The 15,846-nt window shown below is 36.6% G+C and overlaps 1 protein-coding gene across 2 annotated transcripts in view; it reads right to left on the bottom strand.

Annotated features, from left to right (window-relative positions):
* Nucleotides 1-15,846, bottom strand: part of prickle3 (prickle homolog 3) — a 64,585-nt gene that overhangs the window by 30,054 nt on the left and 18,685 nt on the right. The window contains exon 2 of one of the 2 annotated variants that reach the window (XM_007238032.4): nt 14,676-14,752. In XM_007238032.4, the coding sequence (XP_007238094.3) occupies nt 14,676-14,752 (77 nt within the window). Of the gene's footprint in view, nt 1-1,828; nt 2,085-14,675; nt 14,753-15,846 lie in introns of those variants that run through there. The other variant, XM_049485903.1, reaches the window with a different exon arrangement.

The following is a 15,846-nucleotide window of genomic DNA, read 5'->3' as shown; positions in this document are numbered from 1 at the left end:
GGCAGGCATCTTAAAGGTTTTGTTTACATATTATTTACTATTATTGTTTACTTTATTATTTAATATCTAATTGTTCACAGAGTAAAAAAAAAAACGAAGTTATAAGCTACAGTACCAGCCAAACGTTTGGACATATTTCTTTTTATTTCTTTCTTTTTGATTTTTAACATTGTAAATTTAATATTGAAGACATTAAGCTGTAAAGTAAAATGAAAAACACTGAATAAGATGTGTCCAAACGTGTGGCTGTTTATTATATTACAAACTACACAAGTTACTCTACGTGCAGTTAACAGTGAAGGTCAGGTTGATGTCATGGAGACCAAAAAACAATTCTATGAACTGGCAAATCTATACCTCATTACCATCCAGTGTTTACATTTTACAGCAGCCGCCCAACACTGCAAACAACTGCCACCACTATTTCTGAATTCTATGAAATTTTTTGACAGCACTACATTACATTAAAACCATAGAGACCACAGAAACCACAGTAGATCATGTGACATAGAAAGGTAAACAAACAAATAAAGAAAAGACTGAAGCTAAGTTAGCCACCTTAGCTAAGTATCCTAAATCTGTACAGCTCACATCTTTCAGCTGGAATACAGCCAGTTTGTAAACAGATTCTAAACTGATAATAAGCATGATGATGCAATGCACAACATTATAAGAATTATAAGGCTCACAGATTTTTCTCCTGAAAACTCCAGCAGTGCTAGCCAGAGTTAGCAGCAGGCTACAGGCCGATAATACTCACCTCTGAATAGCAAAAGAGTTAGCACTTAGCGCACTTAACTTAGCGTTTTACTTCAGTGGAGTGGCTTTAATGCTGCTTACAACCTGACTGGTAAAATTCATACACATATTCATATATATATTTTTTGGTGTCACAGTGACAATATTGTGCATCAAAACAAAAAATATTATACTGCCCATAGGGCTGGACGATATGGACAAAATTTATATCACAATATATTTCTTAATTCCGGTCAATACAATATGATTCCTATATCAGTATGAAAAGTATAGCCACTGTATGGTGTTACATCAATGTCAAGTCAGGGGCTCAAAAATACTAGGTGAAAAAAAATGATCAGCGTGTTTTAACATTTTGTGTGTTAATTAACTTTTTGTGAGCACAAATGTAAAACTAGCAAGCAAAAAAAAGGGAATGGTGTGTGCGCTCCTCTCCTCTAGGGTGCTTTTTTTCCTCGCACTCCAGGCACTAAACCCAGGTAAAAAGAGCCGGAGAGCGGGTTGTTTGGATGTTAGCATAGCCATAGCTAGCATAGCTAACTCTCTATCTGTTCTTCTTTTTTCGCCCTCCTCCGGCTCGTGTAGGTAGGCGATCCATCACAAACCCTGGAGATATCAGCCAATAGCATTCGCTGAGGGAGGCGACCCTGGCCCCGCCCCCAAACTGTCAAAACCACCCCTTTCAAACCTCGAGCCCAAAACACTCAGTCGAGCACAAACTGCTGCCGAACAAACACAGCGCACGAGGAAAAAAAGAGGAGAGGGACAGAGGAAAAAAATTTAGCTTGAGAGCAGCATTTTCTTCAGCACGCACACAATTCCCTTTTTTTTCCCCGAGAAGTTAATTTACACACGCAAAATGTTAAAACAGTTGTTTTTGTACAGTTGGGCCTGTGTTCTTTAAGCACTAATAAAATCTGAGATATGCTTATTAAGCATATAGTCAAAACTATGAGAACACCTTCACCACTGCCATCTGCCTATGAAAACAGTCCATTTCAAAGATTCAAACACCCTACAAATGTTTAGAAGTCCCTGTTTCAAGATAAACAATGTTGTTCTACTTTACCCCAGATCACCATGTAGTCCATGATTCCTCTCATACATCCTTCAGTTCCGGCCTCCAACGGTGAACGCGGACAAGAAAAACGTTCACTCGCTAATGAAGGTTGACTTTAACCAGCTGTTCTGTTCTTCAATAACTCCATAGCGAAGTGTCAGATCCTTCTGTGCTGAGTCAAACCAATGGATCTTCCTCAGTCTCCCTTTATCTCTTCTTCTTTCTCTCCGCTTCTCTTACTTCCTTTTGCCCCCGCAGGCCAGTGCAGCCAACACTGAGAACCCAGACAATAGGTGACTTTGCTCAACTTGCGCAAACATCACCCCTCCCCTTCCCCAGCCCTCTCTTTCTTTCTCTCTTTCTCTCTCTCGTCTCCCTTTCTCTCCTCCCTCGCTCGTTCAGTGTTTCATATTTCAGCAGGACTCTTTCAGCACTCTTCAATATGTATGGCTGGCTAGAGTGGAGGAAGGGAGATGTGTTTTGTTACTATATAAGATGAGATACTTGAGAAGTGACGTGGCCACATCTAATACAAGACATACAGTAACAGGTCTGTTAGATGGGTGTGGGGTCAGGTAACGTATTTTAAGGTAATTAGTTAAAGACACTTGTGTATACAACTAGTGTTTCACTGTGCAATTCAATACCGGAGCTTTCAGTACTTTCAGTACTTTTAGTTCAGTTCTTTAAGTAGGGTTAAGGAGTTGTGTTGACATTGAGACTAATAGTATATACTAATTACATAATTAAAACAGACATTTGAGTTACAGTAGTCATGTGACCCTATGCTAGGAACAAGGTGTCAATTAGTGCTGGGCGGAATACCGGTTCATATGGTATAATGTAGGGGCATTTAGTATGCATTTTGCACATAGTATTCCTATACAGTAGCTGACATCTACAGTATGTTTCTAATAAATGTTTTGAATAAAAAAAAAATCTGAAATATAAAAAAACATTGATTATGATTGTGCAAGCAATGCTGCACAGAAGAATAGAACACCCTCATGATTTCAAAGGCTGGTTGTACCCTAAGCAGCGGAGTGTGTTTGCCGTAGAAGTATAAATTGACCTTAAGTTACTATAAACTGGTGCTTTCAGGACACATAGCCCTCAAAGGAGACATTATTATAACAGTGTTAAACTAGAGAGTTTCTGCAGACACTGTGAGTGTGTTGCAGTTGGTGGGAATGTTCTAAATATTTAAAATATATAATTGTCAGAATAATTACTTTATTTGGTGAGACCACTTTGCTGAAAGATGATTGTTGTAAACATTATGCTTTTGGAATCAAGCATGAAATGTTTAATTTATTGCTGTGAGGCGGATAATGAACTGGACAGATGATGAACTGCATGGTTTCTATGGTATTCCATGTGGATGCTTTGGAGTTGATAAGTGTTTGCTAGGGTGTTGCTCTTGTAGACTATTTGGTTGCTCTGATCTACAGTACTTAACTGTAGTTGCTATGTGGTTGCAATTGTGTTGAGTGGTGGTTCCAAACTGGTTGCCAATGTATCATAGGTGGTTGCTATAGTATTTAATAGTAATTAATATGCTACCCTTGGAATTTTCTATGGTGGCTGCTATGTAAATTGCTTGATTTTGTATATAGTGGTTGCTAAGGTGTTGCTATGTTTGATGATTATAATTTTTTCTAAGTATTGGAGCTCAAAAACATTTGGCTAAAGGGGGAAGACACAAACATTTGTCACATGAACTGATGTGTTTTTATTTTTTTACAGGTTTTCTCTTTTTTTTGTCAAATTGGTAAAAAAAAAAAAAGCAAAGTATAAATCTATGTTGCTAGTTCTATGATTGTGCCACATTTGGTAGTTACAATTTGTGGTTAAACGTTCATGGACACATTTAAGTAGTTTTGGCCACAAAATTTGTGTTTGCACACTTACTGTAGAATCTCAAAGCTGTATACAAGCACAATATTAATATATATAAGTCAGCTTAACTACCACTAAGGCTGGACAATAAGGCCAAAATTTAAATCACATTATATATTTTAATTTCTGTCAATACAATATCATTCTGATTTTAATATGAACCATATAAATGCAACATACTACCAAGAATGCTAATGCCTGTACCTCCAAAATCAAGTAATGTCAATTATTGAAAATGTTGTAAATAAAGTATAATGAAATATCCAAACTGTGTTTAAAAATGTCATTATTACATACACATTTTCTGTTATATTTATATATATTTTTTTAATTCTGCTGGGGTTCAAACAGTGCTGATATCTCAAAAACGTAAGTGTAGTAGCAGCTCCAAAAACACAGGAGGAGTAATAATTGAAAAATAAATAAATTTATTACAAATAAAAATTTTAAAAGAACAACAGTGTTCTGCTTTGCACTACATACTAACTTACGCACTAACTAACTAGCCCTCCACATGCGGGCTGCTCTGTAGCTCAGCTTGATCTCTCTGGGAGTTGTTTTATGTGCTTCAAAACGGTGTTATATTACAGACACAAAACAGGGTCTTCAGGGTGAATCTTGGGAAATATCCGTCTGAATACAGATGATGTTGCATCACCATTCACGATATAATCATTGGTATAATATGTATAGAAAAGAAGAATGTGGTTTTGGATGCAGCCAAAGTAATAGAATAGATCCCCTTAAAGTAACAGTCAAATATCCCCTTTAGGCCCTGACTTTATACAGTCAAATAAAGGCATTGTGGGGATGTAGGCATGTTCAAATTCTTCTTTAAACATTTAAATAATTAAATACTTTAAAGGTCATTTGATGAAAGGGCACCACAGTGTTTAAGATGATACTCTTAACTACAAACCTGTCAATCAACCCATTGCCACTTTCCTATTAGGACATCGCTGACAAAAAGACCATTGTCATCCAGCTTGTTCGTCTCTCCTTGCTTGTCAGTCTTACTGACTTACTTCTCACCCATCTCTTCACCTCACACACAGTTTTATGCTCACAATAACTTGGAGAGTCTTTTGTAACAGGCTTTGAGAACCTATTCCTCAAATAGTACTCCACGTCCATTAAGGTATTATAAGGTATTATAAGAGATAAACGAGCTTACTTTGTATCCATCCTAGATAATTACAAGCTTTAGAGGCAACAGTTTAAGTAATGTGGCAACTGAATCCATGTGCTGAGCTCCCGCTAGAGGAGAGTGTTAGAGGGGTGGGGTTAACCTTACCCCTGGACAGATGGATGATCCAGCAAGGTTTCCACAGGCAACGCTTAGCCTAGCAATTAGCTGCCTGTCAGTCTGGACTAATTGAGGAGGTTGATACCAGTTGCATGTCCTACTAAGGCTCTGTCTTAAAAAGGCCTTCTTGTGGTAACTAACTGAGACGACTGCAATTTTCCAGGCAGTTCCAATGAGGTACTTACTTACCTAAGGGCACTTAAAAGTATTTCCACTTAGAGCTGAATTATATTTCTGCATAGGTGAGTGTGTGCAAATTTGCGTTACTATGCGGAGAAGGTTCATGTGGTTAACAGTAGCAAATAGAGGACAAAATCTGAACTATAAGATAAATATAGGGCCTCCTGCAATAAATGTGAATGTGATTTCTGCTTCTTTGTCCCCATGGACAGTTCTTGCCAGATGCCACAGTTCACAATCGTTACTATCGATCGAAAAATCTTAAATGCCTGCCTTACTTCGGAAATTGAATGCCCTTCAAACTGGCACCCAGTATCATGTCTCTCTTGAACTCTTGAACTATAGTTAATGTCACTTTTCTGTTAGCGCACTGGTCACTAACAAGATAACACCTCACAACTTCTACAGGTGTGGAAGTTCCCAAGGCATCATCTGATGTAACAGTTCATGATCAACTTACATATTGATATCCAATGACATTTAGAATGTCACTTTCCTCAAAGTGTATTACAAATATCGAAGCACATACTGCTCTGGAAAAATATGAGACCACTTTACAATAATATGTTTCTTTGTTTTTACCTAATTAAAAAAACTCTGGAATATAATCAAGAGGAAGATGGATGATCACAAGCCATCAAACCAAGCTGAACTGCTTGAATTTTTGCGCCAGGAGAGGCATAAAGTTTTCCAAAAACAGTGTGTAAGACTGGTGGAGGAGAACATGCCAAGATGCATTAAAACTGTGATTAAAAACCAGGGTTATTCCACCAAATATTGATTTCTGAACTCTTAAAACTTTATGAATATGAACTCATTTTATTTGCATCATGAAAGCTCAGCATCTTTTTTTTATTTCAGCCATTTTTCCTTTTCTGCAAATGTATGCTCTAAATGACAAAATTTGAAAAAAAAAAAAAAAAAAAACTCCTATACCTATAAATAGCAAAATCAGAGAAACTGATTCAGAAACTGAAGTGGTCTCTTAATTTGTTTCAGAGCTATGTGTGCCCTTAACGCTCTTTAAAGTTAAAACTTTAAACGATAAACATGGATACTGAAACAAACTGAGCTTTCTATCTGTTTTCTGTGTTAATTTAATCTGTATTTATTTGTGCACATTCTCTGAACGGATATGTATAAAACAGAACACTACCACTTAAAATTGTGGAAGCAAATATGTAGCCAACAGTTCAAGCGAGACACAACCTCTAGCACATGAAAACAATGAATAAGGAAACTCTGGTAGAAAAGAAGCTTGTGGTGTAAAGTTTTGATATTTTTACTGCCATATACAGTGCTTTTTTGTAGTTAGTGTATTATCACGTTGATGCCTCCTCCATAATCATGCTGTTGTTTTCAGACACTGGAAGGACAGTTGCATGCTCTCGCAAACCACTGCAGAAATGGTGGACCATTAACTCTACAGAGTCCCAATTTGTTGCTACATGTATAAAAAGACAGCTTGGGGCACAGCTCTGCATTTTGTAAAATTTAATCAAATTATCTCACAAGCCAGACAACGTTGTTTCCATATGTCAAGACGGATGTGTCCTCTGACGCCTCGGTTAGAGCACATAATTTGGTGAGTTAGCAAGAAGATCTGATATAGGATGCTGTCTGAGAAATGCCATCTGTCACCGTTCTTTCATCTAAATAAGAACCATGATCCAAGTGGGTGTTCTGATCTAATACCACACATGCTCTGAAAACATGGTCTCCCAAAATACAGCAGGATAGTCTGTATAAAAACATTCAGATTTGTAATGGTCAAAATCTAAAAAAAGATCTTCTTTACGTCTCTGTAGTTTCTTATAGATAAAAAACGCAGGGGTAAGATCACAAAGAGTATAGATGTCATAAGGTTTAAATGAATTAGGAACTCAGCCATCACTGATCTCAATACAGTCTCACATTGTGCTTAGTTTCACCAAAATAATATCACTCTCATTATGAGCCAGACAATTATTCATGCAGGAATAAAGACTGCTTAAGACTTCTGCACAAGTCAACGCAGAGTATATATCCTACGTTGTTGTGCACTGTTATACTTGTGCATTTTGGTGTCAGTGCCCCTCTGCAGGTTAACCACAAATATGGGAATGTGTAGGTGGGAACAGGAAGCTCAGTGAACCAATTATAGCTGCTGCTGTATGCGTTAATACAGAAGCACACATTGGCCTTAAGAGTCTTTTCACACCTACAGTTAATTGGTTCTGGGAGTTTTTATCATTTGAATGATAACAGTTTAATTTGTGTGCATGTAATCCATGCATAGTATAGAGGATAAATAAATAAACTACTGGTATATTCCAGTTGCAACATGCAGAATAAGCTCAAATATAGTATCAGTTTTTTAGTTCCTTTTAGATTATAAGTCTTTTTGCTCAAGACTTGATTTATATCTTGTAGAGTTTTTGGGGGTTTATTTTTTTATTGTCTTTCTATCGGCCTCATTAGTTAGTGATAAATATTTTTCACTTCTACTCTTGTATCCGAACTGTAATTGAAAAAAAAAAAAAAGAAAACAGGAGGACCAGTGAGTTTTTTTACTTTCTCGAACACATGACATCGCGTTCAGTAGCTCCTCCATTTCCCCTCGCTGTTGTGTTTATGTGGATATCTGTGGAAATGCATGCCCAAAGTACAATTACGGTGTGTAGCAGTGGATAAATAGCTATTTTAATAAATGCAACATGATGAAACACAGGGATGTGCATCCGGACGGGACTAAAATTCCCGGAGGAGCACAGAGTTCAGTGAAAAACAGTAGGTAATTCTGCCTGTAATTTTCTCAGAGGATGTCTGAGAAAAAACACACACATGGTCGTTCCGTAATGGAATAAATCACAGAGGATCCCATAAAAGAGAAAATTACCCCAGGAACCGCTGAGAAACTATTGTCTCTTTCTATATAGGGATTGTCCAGTATTCTTCAAATTATAGCCCTTAACATAAGTCAAAAATAGTGCTATAAAAAAGAGAAAAATAACTGAAAAGAGCAATATATTATAATATAATAATAAATAACCATAATTTGAAAACTGAAGAAAATATTAGCAAAAATCCAAATCATTTGGAGACATTCATGAGGTATAAGAAAGACAGCTGAGAGAAGTAAATGAAGAAAGAGACAGTTAAGTAATATAATAAAGAGCTACTACAGAATGAATGAGACGTGTAGAGACAGAGGGGGCTAAGCGTGCTAAGGCTGATGGCTCAATAGCAGCAGGCTTGGCAGCAGAAGCAGCAGGACTTGAAAGGACTAATCTTATTAGTCTGATGGCCTGAACTGGACACAGAATGAGGGGCCAGGCAGATGGACATGGGGGAGTCAGACAGCAAATAAAGGAAAAGAGGGAGATGAGGGTCCTTAGAAAGTAAATTAATTCAAAGGACATGTTTTAAAGTTGATATAATAGTTTTTAAATGTTGGTTTAATTGTAAGGTTGGTTTGCACCTAATGCTTTATTCAAAATGGATTTGCAGCTGTTTTCACCAGGGGTACTTCTCTGCACTGCCATCTGTAGTTTTGGTGAATATTGCAAAACCAGATGCAGCAAATATAAACAGCCATTTTATCCAGAGCAGTTCACATGCCACATGCAAAGTTATATTCAACAAACTCAAGTAAAAGTATAACTGTCTTAGCGCAGCCACTGTAATCAGGAGATCACCGGTTCGAATCCTGTTAATGTAGCTTGCCATCAGCTACCGGAGCCCTGGGAGAGCACAATTGGCCTTGCTCTCTCTGGGTTGGTTGATGGCGCTCTCTCCTCACATCACTCAAAGGGTGATGTTGATCGGCACAAGGCATCTGTGAGTTGATGTATCAGAACCGAGTCAGCGTGCTGTGATGCGCACTCTGCAATGTATCTGAGGAGGCATGTACTAGTCTTCATCGTCCTGGTGTCAGGGTACTAATAGTGATAGGGTGAGTCCTAATGAGTGGGTTGGGTAATTGGCCATGGAAATTTGATGATGCATTGGCAACAGTTTGAAAAGAGGCAGTGGCTTGACCTCAGCCTCCCAGTGTTGGGATGCTTTGCATGAGACAGACAAGTCCTAGTGAGTTGATAAGATATTTGGCTAAGTTATAGTATATAGAGAAACTTGGGGTATAAAAACAAGGTATCATAGAGCATCTTGCATCTTTTGATAATCCAACCACTCACTTTAACAATAAAGAGCAAACCAAAATAATGTCTGAGGGTAAAATATAACAAAATATAATTTTGCTCTGGCAAAATCCTCTTTAAACATGTCCTAAACATCTTCAGTTGATGTTCTGCATCTGATCTAAATTTTTATCATTTTAAGATGATAAAAAATGATAATAAATGTTTTTTGTGCTATTTTGTATTTACAAGAACACTGCATTTCTACAAAGGATTTTAAAAGGCATATCTTTAGTTTTGTGTATTTAGATACATTACCTCCATTTATGAACATAAAATGTTTAAATGTCCATGTGATTTAACTTCAGTTTCTCATTATATAATCTGTCACAGGGCTTGCAATCCCATTTGATTTCCTATTTAATAGAATGCCTATTCTCTGAAATACACTGTTCCACATCCATGGTGCACACTGTACTGGTTTTCACATTATAATATCAATTTCCATTCATTATTACTACTTGCCATTGGAGCTATGAGATTAATGTAGCTAGACAGACCTGCTGCGAATACAACAGTGTAAACCACCACACTCTTCCATCAAACTAAGCTTGTTGTAATGTTGTAATCTCAAGCAGACTTACTTATGTGATTTATGACACAGAACATGGTTATCAATAAAACTGAATGCAAAAAAAATCACTTTAATAGTACATTCCAGATTAAGCAACAGAGAACTGAATTGAACAGACACTGATTTACAGCTTTGGAGGGCAGAGGCGAGGTTGGGGTTCAGGGTGACTTTCTGCTTCGCTAATTCACTAATCTCACACACAGACACACACACACACACACTGCTGTACCCTCTGGAATTCCCCATGTGTCCTGGAGCATTTTTTCTAGTTGAGTGCCTGGCTACTTCACACAAGCCAATGGCTGAGGGACCTTCTGAGATGTGCTTATTTGCCTGTCGACTCCACATGTGTCCAGTCCAGCTCTTAACTGACCTCTGTATGATTCGCTCACTAACATGCTCTTTCCTATCAGCTATTTGCAATGTCAGCCAAAACCCATTCATGTCACTCAGTACTTGCTTAACATTACATATTATCACACTTTCTGCTCTGTTAGCTTGGCTGGTATGACAAAGAAATCTCTGCAAATCTCTCAGGCCAAGTTCTTGGATTAATCTACCAGAATTCTGCACAATTTAGCAGAAAACGTCATGTGATGAACCTTCAGATTGCATGAATGCTGCTGTAATTTATCTCAAGACTAAATTACTAAATCATTTAGTGAATCGTCGTTATGGCCATTTGCAAAATTTTTATTTTTTATAAATGAATCACTGGGCAGGAAGAGCAGTGGCTTGTTTTGTAAATAACATGCATGCGCAACAGAGCAACGCTTCACATTAAGTTTCTCTTTAATCCCAGACACAATGTAAAGAGCTGTGAATGAGTTCAGGCTGCTGCTTGGTTTATTAAAGAAAATTAGCTGGAGCCTCACTAAAAAAAGAACATATTATTTGGCCACAGTCAGCTTTTACGCCGCAGCCGCAATCTGTAGCCACGTTCGGCCAATTCATTAGGTACACCTAAACACCAATGTCTTCTAATATTACTGAAACAGAAATATCAGTTAAAATATTTATGAGCTCTTTTATCTAGTTTATCCACCAATGAAGCCCTCAAATCACCACAGACATTTCCACTGTACTCTCTATAGTCTTTAGTCTTTTTTCCTTCATTTTGCCATAAAAGTCGCATGGTCTGGACTTTAAGACACTGTCACATTGATATGAATTGGACATATAACGGATTTCAATACCATATATTAAAGTGACTCAGATAATTTATTCAGCCACACAATCATTTGTTCTGTGTCACATAAAAAGATTGGAATTGGGCCACAATTACCTGCTGTGTGAGCATAGCTTTAGTGACTTGTTCCCACTTCTGAAAACATGTGGCTCAAATCCATCTCAGACCCCCTCTTGAAGTGGTTTAGGAAACCGGATTTGTTAACGTTTTAAACACTTCTTGGGTGCTTTTACACTAGGGGTGTGCCATATCGTATCGTGCTTGATAATATCGCCAACATTTTTTTTAAATACCGTGAATTATATTATACTATGACATTTTGTTTTCCATTACATATGTACTAAAGACAGATTATATCTGTTAAGTATAATTTGTTTTACATTAATCCTGGATATATGGAGATATATAACAATAAAAAATTGTTGCAGTAGTGTATTCTTGAGACATTTTTGTGATATTATTTTAGGGTCATATTGCCCACCTCTAATTTACACTTCCATTTTTTTGTAGTTTGGTCTTAAGATATATTTCTGACACTCAAAAAGCATAGTCACAAGGTGTAAACGGGGTCTTTCTTTATTGGTCAAATTTGACTTTGTGCCTTTAAGACCTTTTACTGAAAGCACACCTTCTTTACTACTGCTGAAACCTGTTCTATATCTTATCTGCCTCCCAAAGAGCCAGGGCTAATGCTTGTTCACAGGTATCTGAAGGTTTGAAGGTGAACAAACAAAAGAGACTGAGTCTCTGTGTGTGTGTGTGTGTGTGTGTGTGTGCGTGTGTGTGTGTTAGAGAGATTGAGTGAGTGAGTGAGTGAGTGAGTGTGTGAGAGAGAAACAAAGCAAGAGAAAGGTAGACAGCGTGAGAAAAGAAAAGCGAGAGATTAAAATCCCCATTAAAATGCAAGCTTATTATTCAGTTCTTAATCTTAAGGCTTATTGTTTGGTAAATACTAAGAGTTATTTGTTAACGGTTATGAAATTAATATGCAAGGTTTACAGGCCTTTGAAGTTTTGGAGGTTTTGAGAGCCTACTTATGTTTGATAGAGGACTTCTAGTGTAGCAGATCCCCCAGAGGCTTAGCTACACTAGAAGTCACAACACCCTATAAACGAAACAATAATCAATCTAATATTGGTCAAAAAACAAATCAGGCTTTTATAGTAAAAACGTATATTGTATTTCACAACAAAAAGCAGATATAGTTCTTTTTTTATTTATAAAAGAGATTTTAAAAAAAAGTTAAATAGCATCTTTAGACTTTTAAAATGTTCTTTGCACTTACTACACATTTCTACTACAAATGTGGTTCTTTATGGAACCAATAGTGTGCACTTTCAAGCACCTTCATATTAAAAATACAGCATACTGCTTCTATCTATTAGCTTATATAGTTTGCCAGTCACGTGTCACATGTAGCATTTCCATGAATAGAATATCACTGGATCAACAGCTGGCCTCAGATAAATATGCATTATAGTTCCAAAAAATGCCATTCCAGATACACTGATTTCTGGTGGCTAAACATAGCAACGTAATCTTCTCCAGGGATCTAAGGACAAGGGAACAGACAAACATCTTTTGTTCCAGGATTGTTATGGAGAACAGAGTCAGTAATTTAAAAACAATCACTCTTATTATTAAGCTGAAAAACTGTACTGATGGAAATCTGCCAGCAAACACTGCACTGATATAAAGCACGGTGAAAACTAAAGTGTGCGCATGGGGTTAGTTCCAGAATGAAAGCAAACAAGTTAGATATTCTCATTATTCATTTTTAATTTGTTTGTTCAGAATGAGAATACACTGGAAGTGGAAGTTACATAAAGGAGGTATTTCTGTCCTATATAATGAAGTTGGTATTGCAATTTAAGTGTTGTGTGTATTAGGGGTAGGCGATATGGCCCTAAAATAATATCACGATATTTCATGGTATTTTCACAATAATGATACTCGTGGTGATATGACAAAACACTGAATTAAAAATAAATAAATAAAATACACTACTGCAACAAAACGAAACTTATATTTTATTATTGTATACAGTATGATATTGCACACCTCTAACTGAGATATTTAAAAAAAATACCAGAATTTTATCAGATTTGTAACAGAATCAATGATTCAGAATGTCATGATACTAATAATGCACTTCATATATCTCCATATATCCAGGATTAAAGTGAAATAAATGATACTGGACAGATATAACCTGTCTCTATTAGATATATAAAATGGCAAATGAGAACAGTGTTAATTTTTCTTTTTCTACGATCTTGGCACGATATTTCAGGATATAATAACATTCACAGTGATCTAAAATGCTGGCGATATTATAGCGTACGATACGATATGGCACACCCCTAGTGTGTATGTAACTTGGAGTTTAGATTCTCTGCACGAGCCCCTGGTAGGGCTAAAGAACATTATTATAATTTGTTTAGAAATTATTTTTTATTCTTAAACACTGTTCATTATTTTAGAGTAGATAAAAAATTCACTGTAAATTATGTTATTGTTCCTGGCCAATTTCGGTTTAAAGATTGTGCAGTGCCATAGCCTTATTGCTGTTTTTTGTGGGTTTTTGGGCGTAGACTATAAACTAAATATTAAAATGTTTGTTTGTTTAGGAAGTATTTTATATTCTTAAAGATTATTAGTTATATTAGAGTAGAAATAATTATTGTACATTATATTTTTGTTTTTGGCCTATTTCGGTTTAATGATTGTGCAGTGTATAGCCATATTGTAGTTTTTTGTGGGTTTTTGGAAGTAGGCTATGCGCTAAATATTAAACTGTTTGTTCAGAAAGTGTTTTATATTCTTAAAGCTTGTTAATTATATTAGAGTAGAGAAAAGTCATTGTAAACTATATTATTGTTGTTGGCCTGTTTCGGTTTAATGATTGTGAAGCGTATAGCCAAATTGTTGTTTTTTGTGTTTTTGCATATAAGGCTATAAGCTCCATATAAAAAAAGTTTGTTTAGAAAGTAACCATGTTAAATTATAATAGATTAGAGGAAAGTCATTCGAACATCATTCTCGTAGCTTAATTTACCATTGTTTAGACCTGTGGATCATTGTTTGCATTGTTTGTGTTTGAATCTTTCGAATATCTGTTTTTAATAAACGTTTTTCTTAACATTTTCTTTTTTGGGCCCGACCTAAGCTTTAATGTAAGTACAAACAAAATGTACACGCCTTATGAAACGTAAAGTAACCATATGTCCAAAAAACACAAAAGGTGTCGTTTAAGGCAACTGCGGTTTAATTTTAATTTAATATATATGCACACACACACGTCTTTGGCTTTGTTGAGATTTTTAAATATGGGCCCTTTATATGGGTGAGCTTCACTGGATTGAATCAATCATCTGCATCACCCATCCACCAGCAATATCAGCAAAGCTAATCTCACATCTACAACTAATAGCAGTTTAACGGATATCAATGCAATATATCTCTGCCATGTGTTAGCTCAGTTGCATCTAATTCCAGACTGCAGGGAGAAATAGGACTCGTAGTCTTACCTCCAGCCGTGCATGCGGAAGCCCGGACACTGCTCTCCACATCTCATGCACGGCTGCCCTCTATCAGGGTCTTCTTCCTGAAAGAACCAGAGAGAGAGATTAAGCTGAGTATGTATCACTGAACTCGGTAGATAATTTGTATTATTTTCGCTATTATAATATCATAAGTTTTTATGAAAAACACCTCTAAAGCATTGCAACAACACCGTAAATAACAGCAAACTCAAACTGCATTAATTGCATGATGCAACAAAAGGATCTCTTTATGCTGCAGACTGTGGTCATGTGATATAAACAGGCTGGAGGCAGAGCGAGGTAGAGAAAAATAAATGAAATAAATTAGGGAGCTTGAACTATTGATTTTAATTTACAGAATTATTACATCGATATCGGGACCATATATATTTTTCCATATATGGGGTAGTATTTGAATAGCAGTTTTTAAGAATCTGTCATTATAGCGATACACATTGTGTATCAAAAATATTAAATATTAAATATTGTGATGCAAAATCTTTACCATTTTGCCCACAAGAGCCTCATGGGAATATAGGGTGCTATATGAATAAATGCTTTTCTCATGCCAGTGTTATGTGTCAGCGACATGTAATGAACTGAAACCAGGCAACAATGTGAGCTAGCTAAAATGCTCATTTCTCTGGCTTGCTAACAATACATCACACTGACAGAAAACACAACAAGAGGACAGCAACATAACCCAGAAAGACTAAAAAATAATTGGATTTGTTAGTGATTAAGAAACTGCAGTGAAAACAAGATGTTTCACTTAGACTGTGTATAGCTGGACAGATCATCGTCTCTCAAAAGTGAAGCCACCACAGGTCGGGCGCCCCCTGCTGTTTGGTTTCAGAAAGCTGTGTAACTCCACCCATCCCCATACCTTTCAATGGCAAAACAGACAACTTTCAATCACGTTCTTTTCATAATATACTGTAATTCTACCTCCTTTATTTAAATGTAACAGCTAGTGTAACCTCTGCTTATATTGTTAAATTTTATATCCACACAGAATTCGTTTTTAAAAACGTTATTCAGTTATATTCAAAAAAGGTGTGGTTATGGTAAAAGGGCTGCTTATGGGCGGGACCATTATCAGATCGTCAGCTCCGCTCCGCTCCACTCTGCAGTCTGTGACCGCGAGGCAGCACTC

The sequence above is a fragment of the Astyanax mexicanus genome, chromosome 12, assembly GCF_023375975.1.
Source record: "Astyanax mexicanus isolate ESR-SI-001 chromosome 12, AstMex3_surface, whole genome shotgun sequence".
NCBI classification, from domain to species: Eukaryota; Metazoa; Chordata; class Actinopteri; order Characiformes; family Acestrorhamphidae; genus Astyanax; species Astyanax mexicanus.
This window is presented reverse-complemented; position numbering and strand designations above follow the sequence as displayed.